This window comes from Diadema antillarum, unplaced genomic scaffold (genome assembly GCF_040938485.1).
Source record: "Diadema antillarum isolate AM-2024a unplaced genomic scaffold, OU_Dant_1.0 seq00000515_RagTag, whole genome shotgun sequence".
Classification (NCBI taxonomy): Eukaryota; Metazoa; Echinodermata; class Echinoidea; order Diadematoida; family Diadematidae; genus Diadema; species Diadema antillarum.
The window spans coordinates 16,400-33,327 of NW_027271469.1; the positions used below are offsets into that span (position 1 = coordinate 16,400).

General features: G+C 38.0%; 1 protein-coding gene across 1 annotated transcript; it reads right to left on the minus strand.

The window, feature by feature from the left end:
- Window positions 1-11,319: 11,319 nt before the first annotated feature.
- On the minus strand, window positions 11,320-16,897 carry LOC139734238 (patched domain-containing protein 3-like). Its single transcript, XM_071645037.1, has 3 exons — window positions 15,904-16,897; window positions 13,619-15,268; window positions 11,320-11,492 (listed from the first exon to the last, which is right to left on the minus strand). The coding sequence occupies exons 1-3, from the start codon at window positions 16,895-16,897 to the stop codon at window positions 11,320-11,322; spliced, it is 2,817 nt and encodes a 938-aa protein (XP_071501138.1).
- Window positions 16,898-16,928: the final 31 nt, after the last annotated feature.

The following is a 16,928-nucleotide window of genomic DNA, read 5'->3' on the forward strand; positions in this document are numbered from 1 at the left end:
CGTTTCTCTCCCCTCTCCCCCTCACCTCCCCCGCACCTTCATCGTTTTTTATGCCTCCGCCACGAAGTGGTGCCGGAGGCATTATGTTTTCGGGTTGTCCGTCCGTCCGTCCTTCCGTCCGTCCGTAATTAATTTTGTGGACAAGGTAACTATCAAAACCTGTTGAGGTATCCTAATGAAACTTGGCATGTATGTGTATTAGGGGGTGAAGTTGTGCCTATCAACTTTTGGGTGCACATGCTCAAGGTCAAAGGTCAAAAGGTCAAGGTCAAATACATAAAATTTCACTATTTCCACCATATCTATTGAATGCCTGAAGATATTTTCTTGAAACTTAGTGTATACATGTATTACCCAATTAAGATTCTCTGGTGAAAGTTTGGGTCATGAGGTCAAAGGTCAAAAGGTCAGGGTCAAATACATAAAATTTCACTATTTCCACCATATCTATTGAATGCCTGAAGATATTTTCTTGAAACTTAGTGTATACATGTATTACCCAATTAAGATTCTCTGGTGAAAGTTTGGGTCATGAGGTCAAAGGTCAAAAGGTCAGGGTCAAATACATAAAATTTCACTATTTCCACCATATCTATTGAATGCCTGAAGATATTTTCTTGAAACTTAGTGTATACATGTATTACCCAATTCAGATTCTCTGGTGAAAGTGTGGGTCGTGAGGTCAAAGGTCAAAAGGTCGAGTAAAAATATTAAAACTTCTTTTTTTCTCCGTACCTTGGAAAATTGTTCAAGGTATCTTCATGGAACATAGTACTATATACATGTACTGACTGGAAGTGATTATCTAGAGAATGTAGGGTTCATGGGGTCAAAGGCCAGGGGTCAAAGGTCAAGTGCAACACTTCAAAAGTTTACTATTTCCCTCATTTTTATGCAATGCCAGCAGGGTTATTTTTTTTAACACTTGGTGTATGCATGTGTAGCCTAATAGAAATTCTCTGGAAAGTTTTTTTTTTTCTTCTTTTTTTGCCTCAAAGGTCAAAAGGTCAAAGATCAAGTGAAAGTGCTGAACTAACTTTTTCCTCCATATCTCGGAAGTGGCTCAAGTTATCTTGAAACTTAGTACATATTATGCATGTTCTACCTGAAAGTGATTATCTTATGAATTTTAGGGTCAAGGGCCTGATGAAAATGGTAACAATTTACTATTCAATTCAGAAATTGCACTTTTTCTCCACACCTGTACCTTGAAAATTACTCAATGCCTAAATGTATGAATGGGTCAAAGTCAAGTTAAAGTCCTTAAATCCCTAGATACATGCTCTCCTATTCATCCAATTAAACCTAGGTCAAGGAAGGTGAACATTCAACACATTTGTGACAAACTTGTCATTTCAATATTTTGCCAATTTTGTGAAAATGTAATCACACATTATCCACATGTACTAACTAGACCTATTGGGAAAATCATGCATTATGGCGGAGGCATACCAGTCGCCAAAGCGACATTTCTAGTTTTATTCTATCACTTGCCGTGTCACAATTTCATGTGCTTAATGAGCTGATATAACAATGAATCACAACATTTTTTTTTTTTGGTCCACCCTTTTGGGTTGCAAGTTCACAACACATGGCCATTTACGGGTTCAATTTTATATAAATGTTGTATATAAGGAGATATGCAGTTGTAGAGCTCGACTCTTGATTTATTTCACGCTTCCCATTGTGCATTGAGTGTTTTTATGTAACCCTGTATATTCATAATATGTTTATTCAATGCTGCAATTCAATTTCTTTTCAATTATGTAAGATTCATTTGTGATATTCATGATGCCTACATTAATTTGCTGCATTCGTCGGATGAATAAAATTTGAGATTTTTAACCTGATATTATTGCTTTTGTTTTAATGTATTTTCGTCACAGTTACATTATCTGCATACATGTAATTTCATTTCAGATTCATCTCCGAGACCTTGACTAGCTTTCGCTTGTCACGCATGCTGCACTAGGTTTGGTGAAAGCTAGTCAAAAGGGCCAGACCAGCAATAAGCTAGTCTAGCTGTTTGTACTAGCTCTATGTTAGTGTAACTTGACACCATCTACACTAGTTTAAAGCTAGTCGTTTTCTAGTCAAGCAGCAATGACTAGCCTTACTCAGCATAGTCCAGCATCCATTACAAGTCTCATGCTAGTCCAGCAGTCATGACTAGCATGGAAATCCAAAGCTAGTAACTTAGTTCAGCAGACATGACTAGCTTTGTGCTAGTCCAGCACTCTTTGACTATCTTTTGCCTAACTAGTCTAGCAATCACTACTAACATGATGAGTAGTTTTATGATCATTACTAGCTTGATTTCCCTAGTCCAGCAGTGTTAACTAACATCATGACTAGCATTATGCAAGTCCAGAAGTCATTACTTGCCTTGGCTTACCAAGTCCAGTAGTCATTACTAACTTCACGGTAGTCCAATAAGCAAGTCAAGCTAGCATTACTAGAATAACACTAGTCCAGGGTGACACCATCTGGACTAGCTTCTTATTAGTCCTGCCTACCAATTTAGGTTGTGTGTGTAGAAAGTCGTTTTGCCGGGTGGTAAATAAGACACTTTACTTTTCATGATTTTTGAATGGTTAAATAGAGACACTACTTTACAATAATCATATAGTCAAAGGGATGCACATTCAAACGCAACAGAGTGGGATGTGTTAAAAGTCATTTAACCCCCAGGGCAATATAGGAAACATGCACTACCACATAGCACGAATATGTTCCAATATACCATGCCTTCATATAGTCGTTACGGTTGTACAGCAATTGCCCTTTTGTTTTCAAGAAATGCAATTTAATTACAAGAAGAAAAATTGCTCTACATTAACTATATTGTCAAAAGGGTGAACAATTATCCAAAGCAATCCCTTAAGAAGTCTTCCAAAATTACACCTCCGCTCAAGCCTCGTAATTACAACGCAAGGATACTATGAACGCAAATACCGACGTTCTTTCGTGCATGAAGTAGTTCCGGCAATACTGTTACAGTTACACACTTTTATGTCAGTGACTGTCGTGGAAATGATAGAAAAAGCATTGCTTCACAATATCTATGCAGTGAGAGGATGCACATTAAATGTCAATCCTGTGGGATGTGCCCCAAAGTACACCACCCTCGTGGCAATATAGAAAACATTGAATATCATTAACGCGAATACTATGTGTACCAAACGTACATGTTTTCAAATTTCGATCGCGCCGTACATTAAGGGCACTTTTGTTTTCAAAAATATGTTTTAGTTAATAGAGGAGACATCGCTCTACAATATCCATATTGTTAAAAGGGTGAACATCAAAAGACAATCCCTTGGGAATGGTCCAAAGTTACATCTACGCTCATGCCCCCTTAAGACAAAACACAGATATTAGCAACGCAAACACCATTGTTCTATAAAGCATGTATGGTTTTAAAAGTAGTCCCGGCAATACAGCAAATGCACTTTTTATCAATGAAAATTCATGGAAATGATAGAAGAGGCTTAACTTTACAAGATCCATACAGTGAAGAGGATGCACATTAGACGACAACCCTGTGGATGTGTCAAATAATATTCCACCATCACGGCAATATAGAAAACTTATTGTCATAACAACGGGAATATATATATGTTCCAAACGTACATGTTTCTAAAATTCCATCATGCCGTATATCGAAGGCACTTTTGTTTCCAAGAAATGCAACTAATTAATAGAGAAGACATTATTCTACAATAACTTTATTGTCAAGAGGATGAACATTCAAAAGTGATCCATTGGGAAGTGTCCAAATTTACACCTACGCTCACGTCCCCTTAGTGCAAAACACAGATATTAGCAACGCGTATACTGTTGTTCTAGCGTGAATGGTTGTAAAAGTAGTCCCGGCAATACAGCAAATACAATTTTCATCGATGACGAGTAATGGAAATGATAGAAGAGACTTAACTTTACAAGATCTATACAGTGAAGAGGGTGCGCATTAAACGGCAACCCTGTGGGATGTGCCAAAAAACAACCCACCCTCACAGCAATATAGAAAACATATAATATCATAATAATGCGAATATATATATGTTCTAAACGTACATGTTTTCGAAATTCGAAATGCCTTATAGCAAAGGCACTTTTGTTTCCAAAAAATGCAACTAATTAATAGAGGAAACATTGCTCTACAATAACTACATTGTCAAAGAGGTGAACAATCAAAGGTAATCTCTGGGGAGGTGTCTAAATGCACGCCTACGCACACCCCTTTATTACGAAATACAGATATTAGCAACCCAAATACATTTGTTCTAGCGTGAGCGGTTTTAAAAGCAGGTCCGGCAATGCAGAAAATACACTCTTATATAAATGAAAAGTCACGAAAATGATAGAAGAAGATTTGCTTTATAAGATGTACGCAATAAAGAGGGTGCTTATTGAAGGTCAATCCTGTGGCGTGTGCCCCCAAAGTGCCCTTTATTCACTTGGCAATATAGAAAACATATAATATCATATAACGCAAATATATATGTTCCAAACGTACATGCTATCAAAATTCGATCGTGCCTTATAGCAAGGGTACTTTTGTTTCCAAGAAATGCAATGTAATCAATGCAGGATACATTGCTTTACAATACTTATATAGTAAAAAGGGGAGCACATTAAAAGCGGCCCCTTGTGAGGCGCCCTAAGTTACCCCCTCAACCCCGCGTCCCCTTATGCAAAACGTGCGTTATGCCAACGTGAGTACTGTTGTTATGAATGTACTCTTACAGCTACCGCTAATTTGCATTTTATGTAAATTATTTTTGCATGACCAATTCGAAAAGGCATCCATCGTGTTCATTGACATACAAAATGTAAGTTTATACATTTAAATCTTTAAAATTGGATAACGGGAAGCTAAGATCTGTCAATTTTCTCTCATTACAGGTGCTAATTTGCATATTATGCAAATTTTACTATTTTGCCCCACTGGATTTTTTGGGACTTTTAGTATGGTGTTCAGGAGGCCTCAACGACTTGCACTGCAGTGAAATTCCTACTGTTGCAATTAGTGGTGGGTTACCCCCCTAAAAAGCGCTAGATTGACTGGACTACGAGGAAGGTTGTGGAGTTATTACAGTGTACGTCCTTGCCCAAGGGAACGCCTATCAATTCAAGACTGCACATGCTCACGTCTGTGGATGCCTGTCCGTCTCTGGCTTAATGGAAAGTGTGTGTGTGTGTGTGTGTGTGTGTGTGTGTGTGTGTGTGTGTGTGTATGTGTATGTGCTTGGACGAGTAAGAGGACAGTGGTACATTGTGGGAGTTCCATTTTGTGTTTCGCTTTATTTAGTCAGGCACTGTGGGGTAAAAATGACATTGAGGGAGTATTACTTGTCCATGGGGAAAAATAACGGGGTACTCCCACAAGAACCTTTTGTTGGAACGTAAGTTTGTTTGTGTGTTCCTGTGTTGAGTTGTGAGGTGTGGGTCGGTGTGGGTGCGCGTATGTCAATTGATATTACGTTCTTTAGAAGTAAGTTTTCACCAGCCATACGTCGCCAGGTAAATCCTTTGGAGAACAAAAAGGAATATGAATATTAATTATGTTGGTACTGTAATTGCTAAAAAAAAATATTTTACATACCAAATAAAATGTGACGGCGAGTTCACTGAGAAAACCAAAGGTTTGAGTTTAACGTAATTCTCTTATTAGAGCTGAATACATACATAAATGAAAACGACAATTCAAAATGTTTTAAGGGGAATTCTTAATCATGTTGCATAGTATGTAAACATTAAGACATAATCAGAGAGGGAGAACTGTTAGAATTAGGGAAATTATTAGAACCAAGTAAAAAATTATCTCAAGTTTAGAGAGCTAAATAAATTGTGAAAATCTAAGTAACATGTTAAGCAGCTCTCCATTTCATTTGTACACACACACACACACACACACACACATACACACAAAATGCAAATCTTAATTTTTCTCAAGCACCTTTACATCTTTCCTTGGTATAATGATGAGAGTAATATTGTGGTTTTTTTTTTTTACATGCTCTCCTCATCGGATAAGTTCTCTTTGTGCCAAAGTCTCTGAGAAAATAAAAATGAGTGAAATGGTGTGTACTAAACAACACCTTCGTCACACATAGTTTCCAATTTGCCTTTAATACTTTTTAACTTAATCAGTTCATACATTTTTCTCTTTTTAGGTAAGTCTTAGCTCTTTTTTTTTCTCTCAAAATTCATGCGGATCAACTTTGGTGATGTTTCTGTTTTATTCATAAAGCAACATATTGTCAGGATGGACTTTCTTTCTGATACGGTATATTTGATTAAAGTAGCAGACCAACTAGATAAATAGATTGAAATAATTAGTATGCTACTACATTAAATAAGCAAGGCAGACAGACAGAACCAAGCTAAATAATATGGACATACTTTATGTATTTATTACAATCTAGAAGCACTAATGAGATGTCTTTTATATCTAGACTTAAAGCACATGCATTCTTAGAAATTTACTCTAAAATATTCCAAAACATAAAGACATTACATAGAATAGAATATACCGTTTCATGCTAAGGCGACAAAATGGCTAAACAATGTTATCTTTACTTCCGAGTTTCAATAGCACAGTAATAAAGTAAGGATCTTAACAGAGAGAGAAACGGTTATTGTACATGTTATAGGAAGAGTTGCATTAGCTTATTTATATGCAATTACAGGTTTTTTATTTTGATTATATATTGTATTTTGAATGGAACGTTTCAGGAATAGAAAAAAAATATGAAGGTAAAAGAGCAGTGGAAAGATAGTCATTTTGCAACATTTGTTTTTAACCTTTCTTGTGAATCTGGATTACTTGGGTCAAAATTGGCTATTGGTGTATCTTGTATCGACATCCGAGTGTGTACCTTTCGTTCGGCGAGTTAGTACTCGGGCCTGCATCGTCAATTCTATCTGGGACAGCAACAGTGCCCGCGATAATCGTCGTGGTTTCGTAGACGACGGACTGACCGGATAAGTTCATCGTCACGGAGTTACACATCAGTATTATTACAAACCATCTAATTGTCCGTCGCAGGTGAGCTTGTAACTCGGCCTGCGGCAGCGGTGCGACCATCTTCCGCAGAGGGCGTGCTAGCGAATTCGATCACACTCATCTGCACCAGCTGGAGTCGACATTTTCCGTCGAGTGGGAAACTCTGTACAGAGACCGCGGTTATAGATTGCTTACTTTTGTCTTCTCTCTTCTCTGAGGTAATTATACGAGTAACAGTTAGTGTTAAGTTTCTTTTTCTGTTTGCATTATTCACATTTTACTGTAATATTTCAACTTTCAAGGTTTCAACATCATAACTACTAATTAATATTACAAACATGACCTGTTCATTGTTGACCTCTACTTACTTGAAGATAACATTGTTAAAATGAACCACCCCCCCGCCACACACACACACACACACACACACACACACACACACACACACACATACACATTTTGATTGGTGTCTTTACATTTCATGAGTTGAGAAATGAATCAAAAAATAAATTTTGTTTTTCTTTTCTTTTCTTTTTTTTTGGCATTAAAGGAAGCACAAAGGCACGTGTGTAGAGAGAGTGATGCTGTCTTAAGTGTTTGCGGTTGGAGGAATTAGTATTTCGATATCAAAATAAATAAAGAATGAAATGAAAGTAAAGTCTTTCTGCTCTATTACACACCTCATGCACACTATTCTTAAAGGTACCCTTCCACAGGGTGTTTTATTTATACACATATTCAGAAAGTGGCATTTAAAATATTTTTTTAGATACAAAACAGAATAATAATTCGGTTATCGACAAACAGTGGCCTTCTGCACTTGTACATATAATAACAAAATTTCTGTAACTTTTTTACAGCATATGATTCATATCATTCTTTTATTTTATTGGCAGAAACAACCCTGAAAACATATTGAATATAATGTATTTTTTTTTAAATATGCAAAAACACTTAATAAATAAAGCCATTTTTTTCGCAAAGTTCTTTTCTCTACTATTCATTTGACTTATACATTTTTCCATCTCAAAATTACATTTTATCTCAGATATAGGTGTTCGAATGACGGCACGACTTTTTTTTTTTATTTCGCTGAAAAAATGTTCTTCTTATAACATTCATCATATAGTTTAATGCACTGTTGTTGAGACCATAGAATCCGAATAACTTATGTTGGTTTGTAAATAAATACAATCTGTTTATCTATCTTTAAGAGTAACCATCGCTCAAACTTATTCCATATATTATTTGAATAAGGACATGAACAGAATATATGCATTATGGTTTCCTCACTGTCATTACAAAACGTACATTTTTTATCTGTTACAAAACCAAATTCTAAAAGAGCGTGAAGAATCTCAAATTTGAGAATCTCAAATTGAAACCACCTCATATCAATATCAATATTTGATTGAAAAGGGATTAAACAATATATAGACCATGTTTCATCATCAAGATCCAACATACTACTCCACTTGACAAAACTGTTACAATGTTTTGACGTGTGTCTTAACAGCGTTTGATAAATATCAGAACAACCTGTCTTATGTTTCAATATGACATTTAAACCATGAGGAATAAAAGGTTCTGTCATCTTCGACATGCATTTTTTTGTGTGCAAATGATTGGATAGAAGTACACAATTCACCGTGCTGACGAAGGTTGGTTTGTATACCAAACTTCGTCTGAAATTCAAAACATGAAAGAAATTTTCCATCATTATCTAACAAATCATTTATAAAACGTACACCTTTTTCAAGACTTAAGATATACAATGTTGTTATTCATTTTAATCACAGGATTATTCCAAAGAGGCTGGCTTGCCAAATTGTCATCTGTATTGATTTGTAAAGATTCTGAAAAAGCCTGAAGTACCTCTTTCCAAAAATCATTAAGCATTACATTGGCAAGTCTTTTGTAGTATAATGACCCCATAAATAAATGAAACGATACTGGTTGGGGCAAGAAAGAACAGAACATGTGGAACATGTAATTTTCAGTCTGCGGATCAAAAATAAACCTTCTGATCCAGGATAATTTAAGAGATTTGATTTCTATTTATTTTATCGGGTTTATTTTCCCATATAAACGAATAAAAACAACGATTTATATTAAAGGTTGGTTCAGGAAGTGACAACTGCAAATAATTTAATTTTGATCAATAATGATTTAATCAACTCTTCCTAAACAATAAGTGATCGTTTAGACCACGAGTTCATTATATTTGTAATATCTTTCATTTTTTCACAATAATTTTGTTCAACCATTTCATGTAATTTAACTGAAAATTCTATTCCCAATACATACGTCGCAATACATACGTTGGTACTAATTTTGAATAGAATGAAACTTGTGTAGCCGTGTAGAGCACGTGGTTCAAATAGGAGATTGCTACATAATCATCCGGAGTTACAGGAAATGATATTAAAGATTAAAGGGTGTGTACAGTTCTGGTCGAGGTGAGGATTTAGCTTTTAAGGTTTTGCGAGATATTCAGAAACCACTCTATGTGATGTCAACGAGCATGCAATTCTGAGGGGTAACAGAAGTTTATTTGATAATAATCGGCATTGAAATGGCTGAGATATCCAAAAACAAGGTGAAACAAAGAGATCCTAATAAAAGGCGTGACCTGTAGTCTTTTATTATTACTTTTTGGATATCTCAGCCATTTGACAACCAATTTTCATCAAATAAACGTTGAATCCGTCTTAAAATTACATGCTCTTTCATATTTCATAAGAGGTTTCTCATTATCTCACTTATTAATGTAAAAAACAAAAAACAAAACATGAATCCCCACCTCATCGAGTACTGTACAGCCCCTTTAAGTTTGATCTATTTGGTTTATTCACAAAATACAAAGACGTACATTACACACAAATATTTACAGAATAGTCTATACACATACCTTACACACAACCTATGAATAGTCTGTACATGGAATATGTCATTTCTGTGTATCGTCACTAGTTATTCAAAGCTTCTGCTGGGACGGCCAGTAGAAAATATTATAACTTATGCATCTACACTATATACATACATACTGTATACAACAAGAAAAAAATATTATGCTAGGGTTCAGTATATTTAAGAGATCAGGATGTTATAGAATTAGAGAAACATGCTCTTTGGTATATGTAACCACTCTACATATGATAATGGTTTTTTATTTTTTAATGTAAAAACATAGTACTATTCATGGTTATTGCTTGATTACACAGAGATAAATATCATATTGGTGGGATGCATTTTCAAGCTTAAGTCCATTATTAAGTCTAGCAAAATCCTGAGGTTTTCCAACCTACAGGACCAGGGCCCTGTTTTATGAAGAGGTATAACATGGCAGCCTGTGTGGTAAGGACATTATAATCGATTATATCTTTTGATAAAAACGGGGCCCAATACTATGTAGATTGTATAAAATCTGTGTAATGAAATGTAATTATGATAACGTTGACTTGTAACAACCTCGAATGTGGTCTGTGTAGACCTACATCAGCATAAGGATAAGTACATGCGCGTAAAAATACTGTGAATGATCCAGATAGGGCATATACATTGTATTCAACAAAAGCTTTTCAACAGATGGTAATAGCGCTGTATGTATACACAAGTGCAGCAGCAGCTGCACCAAAGCTACATACAGTGGAATTAATACCCTACATAATCATACAGTGATGACAGCGATCTTATAATTGTCCCATTCTACAGATACCTTAATTTCTGTAGAAATGCAAGTAATGCAGTTGAGAATTATACAGCGACATTTTGGATCCGCAAAAATTAGTTTTGTTCTAGTCGCCGCACGATCTCATTCTATTCCATATGTGACCTGCTCCACACACATACAAAAAGAAAAGTCGCTAGCCATAGATTTTAGTTACTGACAGATTCTGAAAGAACAGACTTTCAGCCGAAAAATGAAGTATTAGTCAATTCAAATGGACTGTCATTGAAAGGAAAACACATAATCGTGAAAACTGAAAATTGTTTACTAAGACAAGAGGCTCTAAAGTAGGTTTAATAAGTATTCATCGTGATTCATGGGTTAAATCTTACAAAGCCGTGCTATCTGCGCAATAGATGAGACAAAAAAAAAACCAACATAAACAGTGAAGGAATTACTAGATTAAACTGAAATCAATCATGCTCTATTAACACGTTCTATCCATGACAAACCGCAACTTTCAAAGATGTAGAGTCAGCCTTTCAAAAGATATTTGAGTTAAAAATGAAGAACGTGTAAAGGGTTCTTTAGAAAGATCATACAAACCACCCGACATACTGATCACTGCATTCGTGATCTAATCCAAAGTGTTGTCCACATGGCCCAAAGATGCTCTAAATGAATGACTTAATTGCTTGGGAGGGGAGTTTGCTGGAACGAGATGATCTGGATCCGCTTGAGTCCTTTCTTGATGCGAGTCAAAGGCGGGGTTGTCGTGCACTTGCGGGGAACGGTAGTTGATGCATATATCTTCAGATATCAAAAAGGAATAAGACAGTCACAAAAGATGATTAATGCACTTACCATTTTATGGTTGTAAATGCATTTGTAGTAAATATCTATACGAGCATAATTATCATATTGGGAAAAACGTAAGTATCAACTGAAAAGCATAGGAATCAAATCTTTTGTCCTTCCACAGGGCCGTCAATCATAATTGCACTTTAATAAACCAAAAATAAGATGAGAAAACAAACAGAAGACAAAGAGCAAAAGCAAAACAAAACGGAGAACAATAAAGGAGATTAATATATACAGTACGTGAATACACACAGGCACACACAGACACACACACACAGACACACACACACAGACACTTAACCCTATTCCCACGGGGGGGGGGGGGCATTTTGCCACCCCCCGACATTTCGCGTGATTATTCCGCAACGCGTGATGCTCTCGCCGCGACATTTTATGACTTTGTTCTTTCAAGTATCGCGTAACTCTTTAGACCACTTTGTTGCTCCCGGGCATACCGTATTGAAGCCACGTCCCTTTGGAAAAAAAAAAAAAAATCGTCGACCCAGAAATTGCTAAAAAACATGATTTTGTGTACAAATGTGACCCGCTATAACAAAAGGATCCGAAAGTCGGGGTAGGACAAGTTTCTGAAAATGGCAGGACATTATTCCCTACTCTTCTACTTTAATTTCATATATAGCACAACTCATAAAAGTACTCGTTTGCGGAGATATCGATGATTTTATTAGCGCATGTCAAGTTGTTGTGGAAATCAAAGTTTCGAGAAAGACGCCTTTAACATTTTCCTTTAGATGCTATCATGATCAAGGGGAGGCGAGACAGTTTTCACCGCCTTACAATAGAAGGCATACTCCTAGTGACCTCCACGATGTTCATTCGAGCTTAGCGCCAGCGGTCTACGCACAACCAATCAGTAATCATGATGCCACGTACTGACCAATAAGATCACTCCCTCGTTGCTAGTGGCGGAGTCTAGCTGCGGCGCTAAATCCAAATCTTCGGACACGTACGTTTCTGTCACGTTGAAAGTCGGGAAATCATGGCCCAGCAAAACGCTGATTTTTTGCCTTCCCTTTTATAATCATTTAGCTTCAAAATTTCGGCAGATGATAGACAAAACATTAAACTACAAAATTACGTCAAAACCAGAAATCCGATTGTTTTGACCAATTTTGATGATCTGACTTCAAACTCGATTTTCTCGGCTCAGCCGTCAGCGACTTTAGGATCCTTTTGTTGCAGTGGGTCACAAATCCAGTGTAAATTGTGTTTTTGCAATGAATTCATATGAAAATAAATATTTCTACTTTCAATGGCTGATAATATGACTTATTTCGGCCTGATTACGTTTTAAACAGTTTCTGAAACAAATTTTGTTGAAAAAAAACCCGAAAAAGTAAAAAAACAAACAAACAAAGAAATCAACAAGCAATAAAATACATATGAAATAATTATGAAGCCGAATTTTTGCTTCAATATTATTGTTGAGGATATTGAAAAGAAAATGTTCACCCAAAATTAGAAGTCTTGAAGCTTTATTTTTTTATTTATAGACAAAAAGAATATTTATGCATGAATTAACATAAATTAATTCATATAAAATACATGAATTAAAATGTGAAAAATCTAACTATACAGTGTTGTTGATTACATTACCCTCTATCCTAAAGCAAATTTTCGCGAGGATTGCGCGATCCATGACCGAGATCTGAACGTGGTTTCAAGTCCCTCAAAAAACCCGTTGGGATTATTGTTTAACAAACACACGTAGTTGTTTACTCTAATGTACACATTATATGGACAGCCTATAACATTGAAATTAGGGGTAATATAATTTCTTTGTTTATTTGATGGAAGTTAAAATAAATTTGATTCTTGAATCTTGAATCTTGAAACTATTTCAAAGTAGACTGTAAATAGCGTAGTAGGTCTATTTCATTTTTATAATGATTACGCTTCATCTAAGTAAGGGGAGATTTACTGCTATGCAAAAATGATGCGTATTTCGTGTGTATGGTTGATATATTATCATACGTAACATAGAAGAAATGTAGGAATTTTGTTATTTTACTTAGTTATATCCTTAAGAATTTGTTCTCTTTATGACAACTAACCGTGCAGAGCTATTTCCCCTTTGTTGTTATCTTGTTGACCGTCGTCTTCATTGGACCAACAGAAGCAGCAGCCAAATGACGACAGGAGGACTGGCAGAAAGACAAGGCTGTGGAGAATCCCAAAGAGCATCACCAGAAGCATCACCTTGAAGAAGGCTACAAATATGTAGCTGGTTGACCAGTTTAGGGCAATTATGGCGATGATTGTAGAAATGGCTCCTTGCAGGATGGGCATACCGAGAGAGTAGAGCGCCATCACGGCGTGCTGAGAGGCAATGGAGAGCCTTTCTTTGTGTTTGCCGTCGTACTCTTCTGGAGCAGACAGAAAGGAGTACGTGATGTGAGCGGAGAAATCGACGCTGAATCCTATGCAGAGGATGAGGTTGATCATGGAGATACTATCCAGACGTACGTCCCATAGGGACATGTAGCCAACGATGCCCACCTCAATGGACGCGATGCACAGGGCTACCACCACGGAGCAGATTAAATTGGGGATGAGGAAGAAAGCGACGACAAACATGGCGGCGACTGCGATAGAGAGATTTTGGATTGTGACAGGTCGGATCCTGGCATACTGCTCGTAGACGATGAAGAAGGGTGAGAATGTGGTCAAAGTTAAGTTGGCTTCGCTCGCCTTGCCTCGAACTTCACTCATCATCTGCACTTGCTGGTTTGTGGTGACCAAGCTATCTCCCGTGAGTATGAATCGGGATGACTCTATCACAGTGTCGGAACCTTCCTCGAAAATAATGTCTTGCCTGTATCTTGAGAAAGAGGGGTTGACGAGGAATTGGTTAACAAGTAGGCGATAGAACTCATCTGGGTCTGATCTTAAACTTGACGAAACATTTATGACATCAAGGAATTTAAGGAAGTCCCGAAGCCAAAATTCTGTAAACTCACATGAATGAATGTATTCGCTGCTTTCGAAATCTTTGACGAGAGTTTCTAAATCATCTTGAACTGTGACGTCACTGTAATTGAGGCTTTCTTGAACGACAACAGAAACAAAGGGCCCATACGTCGAAAAATCATCGGACTGACGTTCGAAGAAATCGTAAGCTGGTGACCCGGAACGGGCCAGTAGCTTCAACTCTAGGCCCTCGGAGACGTTAAAGCATCCATAGATTGCGCCGCCCAGATAGGTGCAGAAAGCAAGCAAGGTGAGGATCTTTACTGCGGGCTTCATCAGGAAAGGTCCGTAGTATTCTTTGAAGAACGTCATGAGACCGGTTTCACAAGTTTTCACCTCGTTTCTACTGCGGTCTTCCGCCGACAGTCCGCCTGCGCAAAAGAGCTTATATGCCGCTGAGGACTCTTCATCGCGCGGTTTCACTTTCATCAAAGTCCAAACGTGACGATTCGCCGCCTCCCTGCGACCGGTGACGGCCATCCAGGCTCCGAAGAAAGTGATCTGGAAAATGTAGTCGAAGATGACGGCGACGCCGGTATAGAGACAGAAGACGCGGACGGCTGGTAGAGGGTTGATCGACCCTATACCGAAGGCGAGAGCGTCGGTGATGCTGGTGATGGTGATGGAGACTGCCGCCTCGGAGAAGGCCTTCCCCATTCGCTCTTCTACACTTTCACATGGACTGGTCTTCCGCCAAGCAGCAATCATGATGAACATGTCATCAATCCCAATTCCTAGATAAATAAAAAAGTAGCATCATCTCGTAATTGTGTTCAATCAATCCTGCTCCTTACTATCCCACGTTATTGGTATTGCAAGAGGATGTCATCAATGATACTCTTGAATTGTGTATATCATTGCTTTCATGCTGAATGTCTTTTACACAAGGTAGTTCTTCCTTTTTTTTCCGACCACATGACTCTGACTGTCTTCATATTGGTGGCAAGGTTTCTTCGATGTACGTTTATTTCCCTTACCCTTTGACTAAAACAGTGGTTAAATGTAGGTGCTACTAATGTGCATGGGGAAGTACTGGACAGGACGCTGGTGTATTTGAAAAAGACATTCTGACCATAAACTAACTGTTGAAGCATTTTAAGGAACATTTCAAAGCTTATAGCATGAACCCAGCCCTAAGGCGTCTGAGGTGTATTCGGCAAAAATAACTCTGAACATGCAACCTAAGCACTCATTGATCTATCATTAGTTCGTAGAAATCTGCCTTAAACTAATACACATATCTAAGATTACTACATCTGGTACATTTCGGATATATTCTTCCCATATATAATTAAAAAGAGAGAAAACATAAAATCTTGATGTGGAAAATGGTATGGACTCATCGGTCACTGGATACTTCTACACTCACCAAGAATAAGAAATGGCATGGAGGACGTAACTATGTTGAAGTTGACCCCAGCGTAGGAAAGTAGTCCCAGAGAGGACGCCACGGCAAGAGACGCGGAGATTGTTCCCATGAAGCCAAGAAAAGGTTTGCTGAACACCCAATCAAACATCACACAAGACGTGATGGCGAAAGTGAAGAGTAACGTGTATGAGATGGAGAAGAGAGGAATGATGGACTTTGAGGAAAGGCTCACTTCACTGTCCAGGCTATGAGAGTGAATGAATGAGACAGATATTGCGTCGGACTCAAAGTTGTCTACAAAGCGCTCGAATTCAGTCTCCCACTCCATACCCTCCTCCTCAAGAAGAGGTGTGGTCTGCAGAATGTAATTCAGGGCGAAAAGTCCGGCTCTCAAGATTGTCGCGTTGTCTCTCAGCTCTACATCTCCAAAGGTAGTTCCAAGGAAGTAGCTCTCACCGTTCGACGCTTCGAAGAATGGGTAGGTCAAGTTCACGTGTTTCAGGTAACTCACGTTGCGGTCGAGGATCTCTAGTACTGGGTTATCCAGGCAGACACCCCGACTCATGGCGCAGAGAGACTCGTACGTGAGCGGTATACCATTGTTAGTGGAAACTGACACTGTCCGCAATTCGCTGTCGAAACGTAGTATCTCGGATAGCACGCCCTCCACCAGAACATCGCCTCCTGCTTTCGGCGCTATGATGATGTTTGCCGCGAGATCCTCCGTGCCGTTTCCCCGCGACGCCGTGTACTCATCGTAGTCGGTGGGAAAGTCATCGTATATGACTTCGGAGTCGTCATGGGCTTTGCTGCTGTCCGGTGTGAAGAGGAAGATGACATCGGCATCGACCTTCAGGAATATGATGCCGACAGACAAGGCTGCGGCAACGATGAGGGAGATGAGGATAATTGCATAAGGCCATCGAGAGACAAACTTTCCGTATCTTTCGAACAGCGAAGACAAGCCCCGATCGATACAGTCACATTTCACCATTGCTAGAACCTCCTTTGATCTGTATGGTGTA

Excerpts from the sequence above, each read along its gene's own strand:
- LOC139734238 (XM_071645037.1), bottom strand. The coding sequence starts at position 16,897 with ATGGTGAAATGTGACTGTATCGATCGGGGCTTGTCTTCGCTGTTCGAA. Across the intron at positions 15,269-15,903 it reads CATGCCATTTCTTATTCTTG|GAATTGGGATTGATGACATG; the intron begins GTGAGTGTAGAA and ends TTATTTATCTAG. Across the intron at positions 11,493-13,618 it reads AGGGGAAATAGCTCTGCACG|ATATATGCATCAACTACCGT; the intron begins GTTAGTTGTCAT and ends TGATATCTGAAG.